This window comes from Fundulus heteroclitus, chromosome 8, assembly GCF_011125445.2.
Source record: "Fundulus heteroclitus isolate FHET01 chromosome 8, MU-UCD_Fhet_4.1, whole genome shotgun sequence".
NCBI lineage: Eukaryota > Metazoa > Chordata > Actinopteri > Cyprinodontiformes > Fundulidae > Fundulus > Fundulus heteroclitus.
This window is the reverse complement of record NC_046368.1, coordinates 34,411,033-34,425,638: the sequence shown is the minus strand read 5'-3', so window position 1 is coordinate 34,425,638 and position 14,606 is coordinate 34,411,033. Positions and strand designations below refer to the sequence as shown.

At 48.2% G+C, this 14,606-nt stretch overlaps 1 protein-coding gene across 6 annotated transcripts; it reads left to right on the top strand.

The window, feature by feature from the left end:
• Nucleotides 1-3,854: 3,854 nt before the first annotated feature.
• LOC118563987 lies at nucleotides 3,855-11,467 on the top strand. Of its 6 annotated transcripts, none has more exons than XR_004931576.1 (5): nucleotides 3,855-3,973; nucleotides 4,043-4,157; nucleotides 4,582-4,758; nucleotides 5,075-5,272; nucleotides 11,095-11,467. XR_004931576.1 is itself a non-coding variant. In XM_036140678.1 (2 exons), exons 1-2 carry the CDS (start codon nucleotides 6,266-6,268, stop codon nucleotides 11,211-11,213), a joined length of 966 nt encoding a protein of 321 aa, XP_035996571.1. In that variant the 5' UTR covers nucleotides 5,832-6,265; the 3' UTR covers nucleotides 11,214-11,467. The 6 variants fall into 6 exon arrangements, 1 of the variants encoding a protein (XP_035996571.1); XR_004931575.1 differs by having other exon boundaries at nucleotides 3,856-3,973; nucleotides 4,220-4,758; nucleotides 5,119-5,272; XR_004931574.1 differs by having other exon boundaries at nucleotides 3,856-3,973; nucleotides 4,220-4,758.
• The last annotated feature ends 3,139 nt before the right edge of the window (nucleotides 11,468-14,606 follow it).

Below are 14,606 nucleotides of genomic sequence, written 5' to 3'. Positions count from 1 at the left end.
TGGGGCGCTTGGTGGGTCTGACTCCAGGGTCTGTTGCCCCCATCTGGGAGGGGCTTGGGAGGCCTAAGGGCGGCCTACAGCGCCTCTTGCGGCGCTCTTTGGGAGCTACACGGTGACGGACGTGGGTTACTGACCTGGTAGCTGTGCTGCCGCTGGTTGGGTTCTGGGGGGTCTGGGGTCCCCGGGGCGCTCGGGTGTCTGCCCCTGCACGGGGCCTCTGGTGCGCTGGGGGGCCTCGGGGCCTGTTGAGCTGGTAGGGGGGCATGGACATTAACATCTCAGGGCAGATGCTCTTCCCCTTCATTGGATTGGCACTCTGCTAGTGGGGGGGGGGGAAAGTAGGGACTAACCCAGCCTGGCTGTCTACTGTCGAGTGTATGGTGAGTTGTTAGAATGTTAGTGTTGGGGAGGGATTAAATCTACGGGTGGGGGAGGGAGGGGGGTGGACATTCGGGTGGGCTTGTGTCCAGCCCCCTGTCCCGGTCCTGGTCCGTGTAGTCTCCCGGTATGGGGGGGGGGGGGGGGGGTTCGGATGGCTCGTGTGGGCTGACTGGCCAGGGTCCCCCCTCTTATTTATTTATTTGTTTATTTTTATTTATTTATTTATTTATTTTTTGGGGGGGGGGGTAAAGCCAGTAGGCTTGGTGGGTGGGCTGGGAGGGGGGGTGGAGGTGTTGGTCCTGGTGGGTGGTTGGCTGGCGGGCCCTGCGGCCTCTCCCTGGCCCCTGGGCTATGGTGGTGCCGCTGGTGGGGCCCCTTTCTCCGGGTGGGGCTTTCGGGGAGCGGGGGTGCCTATTGGAGTCAGTGGGGGGCTGGCTCCCTGGGTTGGCTCCCCAGTCCTTTGCTCCCCATCCCTGGTCTCCTCCCTCTGCCTGCTCCATCACGCCACCACACATGTAGGTCCTTGGGGAGGGGGGCGTTACTGGAGGTTGCCACTTTCTGATGACATCTCTCCCCAATTTATCATGCATTTTAGACACTTTCACTCCAAACATTTTCCCAACGCACATTCATGTAGGCCATGATAAGGGGGGGAGGGGGGGCTTATGTTGTGTGAGCCTCGCCTCGAACGGCTCCCTTCACCCCCTCTCGCATTTAGACATTGAGGGTTCTGGCCCAGAACTTCTGGGTAGTTGCTTGAAGGGGGGGCACTGGCACCAGCTTCCTTCTGGAGGGGGAGTGGGCTGTGCCGTGCACCCTCTTCGGCGCTCCCAGTTTTAAACACACTTGAGAACAACATGCAACAACACAACATCTGAGCGGGCGTAGGGAGGATCGGGGTCTTTTGCACACCCCCAATCTCCGATCGCGGCACGGAGTCTGGGGCCTGGAGGAGGAGTGGGCCACTGGGTCCGGGGTCTTGGCGGGGGGCTGCTGTGGGAAGGCTTGCTGGGTCTGGGGCTGACGCCTCTGCTCTCCCCAGAAAGGGGGTGGGAGGGAGGGGATTTATTAGGTATTTAGGGGGATGAAGGGGGTTCTGGTTGGGTGGCCCGTACGGGTCGTGTTGCCCCCCCCTCCTTGGGGGGCCTGGTCCGGGGGTCGGGCACAGGCAGTCGTATAGTTGAATTGAGTTACCCCCCCCCCCCACTTGGGATTTTTGGATGTGAGTGTTATGTGGGAATGTGTGTACAGCGTCCTTTTTTTTTTTTGTAAGTCTGTGTGTGGTAAGTGGGGCACTAGGAAGGGATGGTGTGAATGAGTTTTTTTTTTGTTTGTTTGTTTTTTTTTCCCCAGGTACGGGTTCGGTCCGCTCCCTCTCCCAAAAACATCTCAAGTCTCCGCTAGGTGCGGAGCCCATCCCCCCACGTCCTGCCCTCCTCCGCTGCGCTGGCAGGCGCCTTGGCCCTCTGGCGCATTGACGGTCCTCGGGTTTGGGGCGGGTTCCCGGGTGGGTGCCGGCCCATTCCCGGTGGCAGCTTTGCGGGGCCTGGCCCGCCCCTGGGGGCCCATGGCCAGGACCACTTCAGCGCGGCTGGCTGCCGGCGGAGCCCACGGGCTCGTCCCTGCGGCTCCTGGGGGCGTCGGCATTGCGGTGGCTGGGGGATTCCCTCAAGGTCGTCTCTCCTCTTTCCTCGGGGGGGGGGGGGGCGTTGCAGATTTCCTGTGTTGGCCCTTCCTGGGCACCCTGCTTTGGGGGCCCCTTTGGGAGTCCGGGGTTATAGGTCCCCTGACCCCTGCCTCTGTGCTCAGGGAACGTGGGCCTTTGGTTCTCCACAACCACTATCGAGTGGTTTCCTTCTGGATAATTTTCACCTAAACTAGTGCACTCTCACAAACTCCCACAGGTGCAGGGTTCCAGGTATTAAGTGTTCACTTAATTAAATAAATGTAATTTATTTATTTGTTTATTTATTTTCTTTCACTTTCCTTTTTTAGGTATCACTTTACACATGTCAGCTTAAATAATAATATGTTAATAAGGTGTTACTCGATTGTATCTGTTGCTCTATGTCTGTTGGTTGTGCTGTTCTTTTTGCATCTCTCTTTCCAGGTGATGGAGCAGACGGAGGACGTTTTATCATTCTCTCCCTTTTATCTCTTCTTTCTTTCACCTCTTCACTTTCTTTTTTTTCTCTTCTTGTTCTTCCTTTACTCTCCTACCTTCCCATTGTAGTGTCCATATAATTCGAAATTCTCCCTGCAGGAATCACAATAAAGCTATTTACATGCATAGGAGCACTATGGCGAAAGCTGTTTGCTCCACTTGTGAAAGCACAATCTGTCGAGGTCTATTTGGCATTAAGACATCAATTCTTATTGCCACATTGCTTGACAGGACACTAGAAAAAAACAAGTGTTAGAACTGTTTAGTGAAGGGACATCTCAAAGGCTACATAGATAGACATAACCTGAAATTTCTGATTCATGTTATAGCAAAACATATGAGATTTACCACATTGCAGATCTTTGAATTATAAATAAAGGGGACAAAATCCACTTCTTTGAGCCATTAAATATATTTTGTTATGTACTTGGAGTTTCTAGGAGTGTAGTAAATTTTAATGTAGTCTTTTTTGTGGTCATATGCATGGAGGTGTGAATTGGGGTGACACTTATCAGGAATCAAACCTATTGCTGTGTTGTAAGTTTTTGAAAGTTGAAACTTCAAAATGCAGTGTTACGAATTATGAGATTACAGAGACTGGGCTGTGAAAGGCAGTTACCATGGAAACAACAGATGCACAACAGACACAGGAGATAGCCTGACATAGTTAGACTGGACAGAATGACCGATAAGGCAAAAATGTGTCAGCTTGGACAAATCTACATTATAGTATGATGTTCTCCACCAATGTGATGAAAGGAACACTGATATTATACTATGCACGCTTTTTTGCAATCAAGCCAAGAGGAAAATTCAGACTGGCTTGTAAGTGTGGTGACACCAGGTGAAATTTTGGAATAATCGTATAAATTGAGTGTTCAACAACGCCACCCTGGGAATTTCACCCAGAGACTATTACTTTCCCTTTAAGGCACACAGGTTTAGTTTACGCATGAATTGAAACATCTGAGACAGGTTCGAGGCTTACCACAAGAACAATTTATTACATGCAGTTAAAACACTTTAAAACCATTATAACTCTTTAAAACCAGTTCTTTGTAATGAGCAAACAAAAGTAGAAGAAAAAAAAAAGCAACTACAGTGGCTGAGGTCACCATCAGAAGGGCCACTATACGGATGGCATCACAGCAGACAAAAACAATTTAAAACACCAAACACAGTGACACAACTCAAACTCAGGAATCACAGCACTGCCAACAATAAACAAACAAAAGAATTAATAAACACAACACTCCTAAAACGAATGTGGCAGTATGCCTGTGCCCTTTGAACGCACCACACAAGTGCCTAAATCTAATTGGTTGTGGCGCTGGCTGCCTGTATATAAAGGACCCTCCCCTACCGGGTTGACATGACGTTGTTTTCCTTCCGGTTCAGACCTCGGGGTTGGTTGGTGCTGCACGCTAGGTAAGGCAGGCTTCACCTCTCTCAAGCAAACTTATTACTTGTGATTTATTTACATTTTCTGTATAACAGCTGCAAATTAATGCATGCGCGCAAATGATGCGCTAACGACGCTCTGATCGCCGCCGCCTGTACAAGTTCTACGTTTCCTCCTTCCTTTTAGAGGCACTACATAGAGAACTCAGCGGTAGGTGAAGTGCTGAAGTTTGGATGCTTTTAGATTCCATTTCTAACATTTATTTCTGATAGCCGCTGCCGTTTGTCCTTGGCCGGCTGTTTGCCCGCTGTTCTGGTTGTCCTCGACCGACGGTCCGCCTGTCAACTGGATAATCTGTCGGCTGCCTACCTGTCGTCCTGGTTGCTGGCTGTAGGCCCGCCGTCCTGGTCGGCGTAAAGTTGGCTCCTACCACTCGTCCAGTGTGGCTGATTTGGGCTGATTGGTGATCAGCTCGGACTAATTTTCTACTGCCGCTCTGAGTGGCGTCTGCTACGGCGGATCGGTTTCTCCCTGGACGACTCTTAATTTGGACTATTGCTGCTTGATTGTGGGCTGAACTGCATAATTGTATTGTTTGTAATTTGCATGTCTCTCTTCTATTTTTTTGTGATAGGAACGGCCAGCTCGTGGTGTTGGTGGTGGACTTTCCGGGTGGTGGTACTCCTTTTTGGTTTGGTGCACGATTTTCTTTTGTTTTGCCTTGTTTCGTTTGCTGTGTTTCTTTTCTTTTAGGACACTACCCCAAATTGCACCCCCGTCCCTGAGCTGTGCTAACACTGACTTTTAATGTGTGAGTGGTTTTAGACTAGTATTTTCGATTAACAAACAATTGCAGAATAAATAAAATTGTTACATTGTGAGAGTGTCTCAAGCCTCATCTGTAGCGGGTCTGTGTGCTTTAAAGGTAACTTTTTAGCGGAGTTGTTGTAACCAATTATTAAAATAGTGTCTTTTAAACTTAAGTTCCCAATTATCACACTGCTCCCGCCACATTTTGGCGTTGTTGACGGGACGTTTTTTTTTACAGTTTTGAGGCTGAGACTCTTTCACTATTATTGCATTTTGTGACATTTATGTTCAAGTGTTAATTTTTTTGGTGTGTTAAGGACAAACGGCAGCGGTTCATTTATTTTGAGCTGGTCATTTGTAGTAATGGAGGAAGAGCTACTGGAATTGAAGACCCTGGTTGCTCAATTAAAGGCTGACAATGAGAAGCTGCGTGCAGAGCGTTCACCTTCCACATCTAGCTCCAGTGCCGGGCCGTCTTCAGCTTCTGCACCCCCCACCGCCCAAATAACGGACAGGTTAGTGTTTGTTCCACGCGATCGTAAGTGTCCTATGTTTAGGGGACGGGTGGGGATTAGTGTGAGCGAGTGGGTTGAGGAGGTGCAGGCGTGTATGCGGGCACGAAATTTGTCAGCAGTAGATCAGGCCTTCTTTTTGTATGACCATTTAGAAGGAGAGGCTAGGGATGAGGTCAAATATCGCTCTAGTCAGGAACGAGGGGATCCGGCTAAAATCATTTCTATCCTCAAGGAGCTTTATGGATGTAATGAGTCGCATGTTGCATTACAGGAGGCCTTTTTCTCCAGAAAGCAATTGGATGGGGAAACATTGCAAGAGTTCTCCCTTGCTTTGATGAGCCTCATGGAGAAAGTAAAAGCACAGGCCCCTAGGGACATGCCAAACGCTGAAGTTCTCTTGCGTGATCAGTTTATAGAATATGTCCTTGATGGTGCACTTCGTCGTGCGCTAAAACAGTACGTTCGTCTGAAACCGGCAGCAACACTGCTTGAGGTCAGAGGTGAGGCAATGAGGTGGGAATTGGAGGGTTTGCCAGCTAGTATGCGGGGACGGAGTAATTCTCTGCCTTCAGCACCCAGCTTTCAGTTTGCTGTGCATGGTGGGTTACCAGCTATTGCTAGCCCCACTCAAACAGAGGTTAATGAGTTAAAAGAGCTCTTAAAACAGCAACAGGAGCAGCTTAATCAGCTTACTCGCAGCATTACCCTCCTCCAAACTGCACAAGCGCGCAGCCGCTCTCCACGTCGAGGTCCTATTATATGTCGACGGTGCCAACAGCCCGGACATATTGCTAGGGAGTGTGGGGGGCCGCATGGTTCCTTCCGTCAGTCATCTTTGTCAGAATCACGTCAGGGAAGTCAGCCTCTGGGAAACTAGCACCCACCGAGTTGCAGAGCCAAGGCTCGGGTGGGGTATCCATAGGCTCAACTAGTGGTCTATGTTCAGCAGATGTACCTAAATTAATTGCTTCTTGTCCACATATTGAAGTGAACATGGCTGGAGTGAAAGTGCCTTGCTTGGTTGACACTGGTTCAATGGTGTCCACCATTACAGAGAGCTTCTTTATTGAATTCTTTGAGCCCTGGGGCGAAGAGCGTTTAAGAGCTTGCCACTGGCTACAGCTAAAAGCGGCCAATGGTCTCCCTATTCCTTATATCGGTTATTTGGAAGTATCGATTGAACTGTGTGGCAAGTTGATGCCCCACTGTGGAGTGTTGGTGGTGAGAAATCCCCCAGATAGCAGTTCAGCTTCAGTTCCTGGTGTGTTGGGGATGAACGTCATAAATAAGTGTTACCAAGAACTATTTGGACAGCATGGCAATGCTCTGTTTAATACAACCCCTGTTGTGTCATTTCCCAAGCCCTTGGTTAATGCCTTACAGAAATGTCATGCAGCTGTAACGCAGCACACTCCTAAGCAGCCTAGTAAGGTTAGGGTGCGAGGAAAGAGGGCCTGTCGCATTCCAGGAGGTGTGATGAAGATTGTGCCTACCACCTGCTGTGATCTATACTCAGGCACCACTGTCTTGTTTGAACCATCAGAGTCTGGCTTACCAGCTGGTTTGTTAGCATCTCCTGCTTTAGTTCAGGTTGTTCGGGGGACTGCTTATGTCCCAGTGGTAAATGTGGGCAACACGGATGTATTGCTTTATCCTCGTAGCACTGTGGGAACTTTAAATAGTGTTGGCGTGGTGAGTCTTCCAGCGGGCGTAACTGAAGTCCCATTGTTTGCAAATGTGTCTTCCCAAACAGTTGCTGCTCCTGCCTCAGATGGGATCAAGACTATTGATTTATCATCTTTGTCAGAGGAGGAACAGGGTCGGGTGCGAGCCTTGTTGGGTAAATACACTTCTGTGTTTGCCACTAATGATCAGGATTTGGGTTGCACCAACCTGATCAGCCATGACATTCCACTTCTTGATGACGCTCCTGTTCGGCAGCGATACCGTCGAATTCCTCCATCGGAGTATGAACTTGTGAAGGAGCACATAAATCAGCTTTTGGCAGCAAATGTCATCAGGGAAAGCTCCAGCCCCTATGCGTCACCAATTGTGATTGTTCGCAAAAAGGATGGCAGCATTAGGCTCTGTGTTGATTATCGTCAGCTTAACAGCAAGACACGGAAGGACGCTTTTCCACTCCCTCGTATCGAGGAGTCCCTTGATGCTCTGACAGGGGCCCGGTGGTTTTCCACTATGGACTTGGCCAGTGGGTATAATCAGGTTCCGGTCACAGCAAGCGATCGCCATAAAACCGCTTTTTGTACACCGTTTGGGCTTTTTGAGTGGAATCGCATGCCTTTCGGCCTATGCAATGCTCCGAGCACATTCCAACGCTTGATGCAGCGCATTTTTGGTGATCAGCAATGCCAATCCCTCTTGCTGTATTTAGATGACATTGTTGTGTTTTCATCCTCTGTGCAGCAACATCTTGAGAGGTTGGACGTGGTGTTAGGACGGCTTCAGAAAGAGGGCCTTAAAGCTAAGCTTAGTAAGTGCCGCTTTTTCCAACAGAGGGTGCACTATTTGGGTCATGTAATTTCTGACCAGGGAGTAGCCACTGACCCCGCTAAAATTGAGGTTGTAGCAAATTGGCCTGTGCCCACCACAGCCACCGAGTTGCGTTCCTTTTTGGGATTTGCTAGCTACTACCGTAGGTTTGTAGAAGGGTTTGCTAAGATGGCTGCCCCCTTGCACCGTAGAGCAGCGGAACTTACTAGTGAAAAGTTTAAAAAGAAGGCTGCCCAGAGTATTGTCGGAGCCTGGACTGAGGAGTGTCAACAGAGCTTTGAGGCTATTAAAACGAAGCTCACATCTGCTCCAGTCCTTGCTTATGCAGATTTTTCCCTCCCTTTCATTCTAGAGGTGGATGCAAGCCATAGTGGTTTGGGAGCGGTCTTGTCACAAGAACAAGAGGGCAAGATAAGACCCATTGCTTTTGCTAGCCGCGGGTTAAGACCTAGCGAGCGAAACATGTCAAATTACAGCTCAATGAAACTGGAGCTGTTGGGCCTTAAATGGGCAATGACAGAAAAATTTAGAGATTACCTTTTGGGCCACAGGTGTATTGTTTATACAGACAATAATCCTCTGAGCCACTTGGATTCGGCTAAGCTTGGAGCAGTGGAGCAGCGCTGGGCAGCCCAGCTTGCTTCTTTTAACTTTGAGTTAAAGTATCGACCTGCTAAGTCCAATCAAAATGCTGATGCTTTGTCTCGTCGGCCTTGGCCGGCTCCATCGGAAGTGACTTCTTTGGTTCCAGGTACTCTTGTGCCTCAGCCATTACAGTTAGCTGTGCAGAGTGAGCAAATGCAAACCACGCAGTCCTCTGTAACTGTCTTTCCCTCTCTTGCTCCTGGTGATCTCCAGGTCCTCCAGCAGGCTGATCCGGTACTTCAGGAAGTTCTTGTCTTTTGGCAGAGAAAAGAGCGGCCAAATCGTACTGAGCGGCAAAGGCTTTCACAATCTGCTCTTGCATTGCTCAAACAGTGGGATCGCCTGGCTGAGTTGGATGGTCTAATGTATCGGCGAGTGTTTCGCCCAGATGGTAGTGGGGAAGTGTACCAACTTCTCCTGCCGAAGTCCCTGACCAAGGACATCATGACTCAAGTCCATCAGGAGCATGGGCATCAGGGGGTGGAAAGGACCTTGGCGTTGTTACGATCTCGCTGCTATTGGCCAGGTATGTCACAAGAGGTAGCAGATTGGTGTAAAACCTGCGAGCGGTGCCAGGTTGCTAAGGATAGCCAACCACCTGCTCGTGGCTTCATGGGCCATTTGCTGGCATCAAAACCAAATGAAATTTTGGCCATTGATTTTACTTTGTTAGAGCCAACTCCATCTGGGCTAGAAAATGTATTGGTGATGACTGATGTATTTTCCAAATATACATTGGCAGTTCCAACCAGGGATCAGCGCGCCTCCACTGTAGTACAGGTCCTTGTCACTGAATGGTTTGCAAAATTTGGAGTACCAGCACGCATCCATTCAGACCAGGGCCGCAATTTTGAAAGCACTCTGATCCAGCAGCTTTGTAGTTTGTATGGCATCATTAAATCTCGTACCACACCTTACCATCCAGCTGGTAACGGTCAATGCGAACGTTTTAATAGGACGCTTCACAACTTGTTGAGAACTTTGCCCACGTCCCGGAAACGAGACTGGAGTGTCTGTTTGCCCCAGTTGCTTTATGCATATAACACCACCCCGCATCAATCAACTGGTGAGTCACCATTTTTTCTAATATTCGGTCAAGAACCACGTCTCCCAGTTGATTTTTTGTTGGGAAGAGTACAAAACCCAGTTGCAGGAACTGTTCATGAGTGGGTCAAAGAACATCAGACTCGCTTGCATATAGCATTTGAGGGTGCTAGAGAAAAATTGAGAACGTCTGCAGGACGCAGAAAAGCTAATCATGATAAAAACATCAGGGAAGCTCCTCTTAAAGAGGGTCAGTTTGTGTTGATCCGAAATTTGGGGAGTAAAGGTCGTCAGAAAACTCAGGATTTTTGGAGTTCAGTGACACATGTGGTTATTCAAGTCCCAAGAGAGGGGGGTGTAGTGTATTCAGTGGCACCAGTTCATGACCAGACCAGGGTAAGGAGGGTACATCGCTCTTTGCTGAAGGTCCTGATTGGTGCTGATGCACCTAATTCAGTTTCTGTTGAAGGTGCGCCTTCTGAACATCACTCCATTTCAGAGGACGAGTTGTCTTTGGAGGGTGATTTGTTCTTGAGGCCATGGCCTCAGGAGCAGGTACCGCCTGTCCCACCTCCTGCTGTGGCTCCTTCTTCTGCTGCTGTGGTTCCCTCGGGTGTGACTGTGAATCAACCTATCTCATTAGCAGTTGTACCGGCCGCAGAGTCTGGGCCCAGTGAGGTGTCTGTGCGTAGATCGGCACGATCAACTGCTGGCCAGCATCATAATCTCCATCATCTTCCAAGACCAGCAGTGAGAGAAACACCTTCATCTAGTACCATGTCGGCAGTATTTCGACCTTGGTGTTAAGTGGGATCATCGTCGGGGCGTCGATGCAGTTTGGGGGGGTGGAATGTGGCAGTATGCCTGTGCCCTTTGAACGCACCACACAAGTGCCTAAATCTAATTGGTTGTGGCGCTGGCTGCCTGTATATAAAGGACCCTCCCCTACCGGGTTGACATGACGTTGTTTTCCTTCCGGTTCAGACCTCGGGGTTGGTTGGTGCTGCACGCTAGGTAAGGCAGGCTTCACCTCTCTCAAGCAAACTTATTACTTGTGATTTATTTACATTTTCTGTATAACAGCTGCAAATTAATGCATGCGCGCAAATGATGCGCTAACGACGCTCTGATCGCCGCCGCCTGTACAAGTTCTACGTTTCCTCCTTCCTTTTAGAGGCACTACATAGAGAACTCAGCGGTAGGTGAAGTGCTGAAGTTTGGATGCTTTTAGATTCCATTTCTAACATTTATTTCTGATAGCCGCTGCCGTTTGTCCTTGGCCGGCTGTTTGCCCGCTGTTCTGGTTGTCCTCGACCGACGGTCCGCCTGTCAACTGGATAATCTGTCGGCTGCCTACCTGTCGTCCTGGTTGCTGGCTGTAGGCCCGCCGTCCTGGTCGGCGTAAAGTTGGCTCCTACCACTCGTCCAGTGTGGCTGATTTGGGCTGATTGGTGATCAGCTCGGACTAATTTTCTACTGCCGCTCTGAGTGGCGTCTGCTACGGCGGATCGGTTTCTCCCTGGACGACTCTTAATTTGGACTATTGCTGCTTGATTGTGGGCTGAACTGCATAATTGTATTGTTTGTAATTTGCATGTCTCTCTTCTATTTTTTTGTGATAGGAACGGCCAGCTCGTGGTGTTGGTGGTGGACTTTCCGGGTGGTGGTACTCCTTTTTGGTTTGGTGCACGATTTTCTTTTGTTTTGCCTTGTTTCGTTTGCTGTGTTTCTTTTCTTTTAGGACACTACCCCAAATTGCACCCCCGTCCCTGAGCTGTGCTAACACTGACTTTTAATGTGTGAGTGGTTTTAGACTAGTATTTTCGATTAACAAACAATTGCAGAATAAATAAAATTGTTACATTGTGAGAGTGTCTCAAGCCTCATCTGTAGCGGGTCTGTGTGCTTTAAAGGTAACTTTTTAGCGGAGTTGTTGTAACCAATTATTAAAATAGTGTCTTTTAAACTTAAGTTCCCAATTATCACACTGCTCCCGCCACACTAATATAAAAGAAAAACAATATCATCCCAAATAAACAAACAGTTTTATAAAAATCACAAGAGGGCTGGGACAAAATAATAAACATAAAAAACACGAGTTAAAATGTCAAAACCGAAGGTGGCCCCCTGGCAGCGCCACAGCAGCAGGCGAACTGGGAGCGCCGCTGCCGCACATGATCACCGCTTTGGGTTGGTGCGTGTGACCGCCGCCACAGCCCGACTAAGGCAGAAAAACATGTAAAATCCAGGTAACGAAAGCAACAGTGGCCTCAATGTGGGGAGACCCATGAAAGTTGATTGATCACTAAAACAGAAGTACAGCAAACTGGAGCTTAGAATGAGTTTACTTCCTTACCTGTGCATTCAAGCAAAGAACCTGGGAGGACCGTATCTGGATGTGAGCCATTCTTAACAGCAGTTTGAAGCCTTCAGCTAACCCAAAATGCTGCAGCAACAATTCGGATGAAAATTAATAAGAGAGATCATATTTCTCCTATGTTAGCTACCCGTCATTTGCTTCCTGTTATATAAAAAATATAATTTTAAATTCTCCTTCTCACATATACAGCCCTTTATAGTCAAGCTCCATCATATATCAGAGTTTTGATTACCCCGTATGTTCCTAACAGAGCACTTCGCTCTCAGACTGCAGGTCTACCGGTGGTTCCTAGAGTCTCTAAAAGTAGAATGGGAGGCAGATCTTTTAGTTATCAGGCTTCTCTCCTGTGGAACCAACTCCTAGTTTTGGTCCGTGCAGCAGACACCATAGGCCTGTTTACACTACACTTTTTTAACCGAGCCGAGACCAGTCCGAGCTCGGTAACGGAGATAACTCTTGTGTGTAAATGGTCAGCAGACTGAACTGGACCACGCTAGACATAACTGGACCGCGCTAACTGCAGACCAGTTCCTGAGCAGGTATCCGACTGTTTTTTTTTAATCCCGAAAACCTGATAACGAAGAGCGCATGAGCAGACCGCATCATCCCCTTACAGTCAGCTGACTGTCCACGGTTTTTCCGGCGTGTCTGGCTGCACGTCCCGATTCACACTCCATTCAGACAAATTTCAGACATTCATAAAAATACTAGCTTCCTTACCATGTCACATAATTTCCAGAGATGATTCTGCTTAGCAGTATGATGAACCTCAGTGTCTGTTGTTGTTTCCTGCGTCTGTAAATCCTTATTAGACGTTCGTTGGTCTTATCCAGTCAGTCACACCTGTTAGCTGGGCCGGATTTTAGCAGGGGCTTACCGGGGCTGCAGCCCAGGGCCCCGGCATTTCGGGGGCCCCGAAGGATGTTTTCTATTTTTATGAATGGATAGTCGGTACGCGCACCGCCGGCGGGCGGGCGGGCGGGGTTTGCACCGCCGGCCGGCACCGCCAGCCGGCACCGCAGCGGCTCTTGGCTGCTCAAACCCTGCCCGCCCGCCGGCCGGCACCGCAGCGGCGCTTGGCTGCGAGGGCCGATCAACGCCGCTTGCGGCTTTAACATCCTTCATATGCGGCCTATCAGTGTACCTCGAGTCGCTGTTGCACGTTCCATAACAACAATGTTTAAAAACCATGGTTAGGAGACATCTTAGACTTAGAAAAAGCAGTAGTTTTACTGAGTAAAACCAAGGGTAACGTACAGCGAAAGAGTGGAGGAAAACGCATATTTGCCCAACTTGTACCACGTGATATGACGTCACGTTGTAAAAATAACTCGCTCGCGGAACGCCATTTGTTCTGACAAACGTCCATCTTGAATGCTTGCTTGTTATTGGTCCACTTTTGACGCATCTTATGCATTGGGGAAGAGGAGCGTCAAGGGAAACCTCCAGCAAAAAAATCCAGAAAAGTGGGCAACTTTTCAAATTTCATATCAGACTAAGGGTTAAATTTCTGATAACCCTTTCACTCATTACTGAAAGGGCTTGGTGTTACTGGTTAGGGCAGTGGTGTCCAAACTTTTTGACATGAGGGTTATTATTATGTTAAAACAACTTTGGGGCTGTAAAATAATTTTGAAAACAAACTTGGTCTTTTTTAAAGTTTATCTGCTAAATGAAAGTAAAAATTTAAATGAGTGTAGATACAAAACAAAGATTGTGCATGTCTGCATTATAAGACAGACTCAAAGTTTCAAACCTTTCAGGTTTGAGTATTGTTTTCTTATTTGGTTTGCGTTTGAGTAAATGTAGGTCGTGTTTGTGGTTCGAGTTCCTACAAAGAAGTTGAATGCAAAAATGTCATTAATAAATGGAAATCTGTATTTTGTTCTTCATATTTTTCAAGATGTTCTCTGTAAAAACCTTGGTCTAGAAGATGATAAATTGTTCATTTGCACCCACCTCTGCTTTTATTGAGAACCAGGGGCTGTAAAAAATCCTTCAGAGGGCATATATATATATATATATATATATATATATATATATATATATATATATATACACTCTAGCCCAGGGGCCCCCATCCTGACTCCAGCCCAGGGGCCCCCATCCTCCTAAATCCGGCCCTGCCTGTTAGTCATTAATCAGTCAGACTCATTTCACCTGCCAGTCTCCCTATTTAAGCCTCCCTCTGCTATCACTCCTCTGCCGGTTCGTCATCATGCAACACCTTGTTATGCTAGGATAACGCCATGATGAATAATTGATCTCAGATTGAATTTTGAGAGTGGAAGAGTTTAACAAAGAAATTCCACTCTGGCTGCAACATTAGACCCTCAAGGCTTGGACGGCCCTTCTTCTCACCAGGGGTCCTGCTGAGACCCCTCCTTACAGATAAAAGTCACAGCACATCTCTTCAGACTCTCTCTTCAGCCATCTTCACTTCTCAGACTTCTTCAGATCACCTCCTGCTCAGACTAGGAAAGAGCTGCTTCGGACGATGGGCCCTGCACGGGCCTGACCGACGCACATCAAACATCTGGAGAGAGCCTCTCATTGCCCGGAGAAAATGTCCGGGCAGATCAGGTTAAGTTTGCTGTCTTAACCTCATAATCAGATGCAGGAAGGATACTGCATTCCAAAAACAGTTTTGTTACATTTCTCCTCAGCACACAGGAAAGAGAACCCCAGATTCCGCTGAAAGCCAGCAGCAGAGCCCATGTTGAATGATCACGAGGGAAATCTGCTTAAATCGGA

Bases quoted from the DNA above. Each gene is read 5' to 3' on its own strand.
- LOC118563987 (XM_036140678.1), top strand. From the start codon at position 6,266: ATGGCTGGAGTGAAAGTGCCTTGCTTGGTTGACACTGGTTCAATGGTG. The intron at 7,113-11,094 runs GTAAATACACTT...TTTTTGTGATAG, and splicing joins TCGGGTGCGAGCCTTGTTGG to GAACGGCCAGCTCGTGGTGT.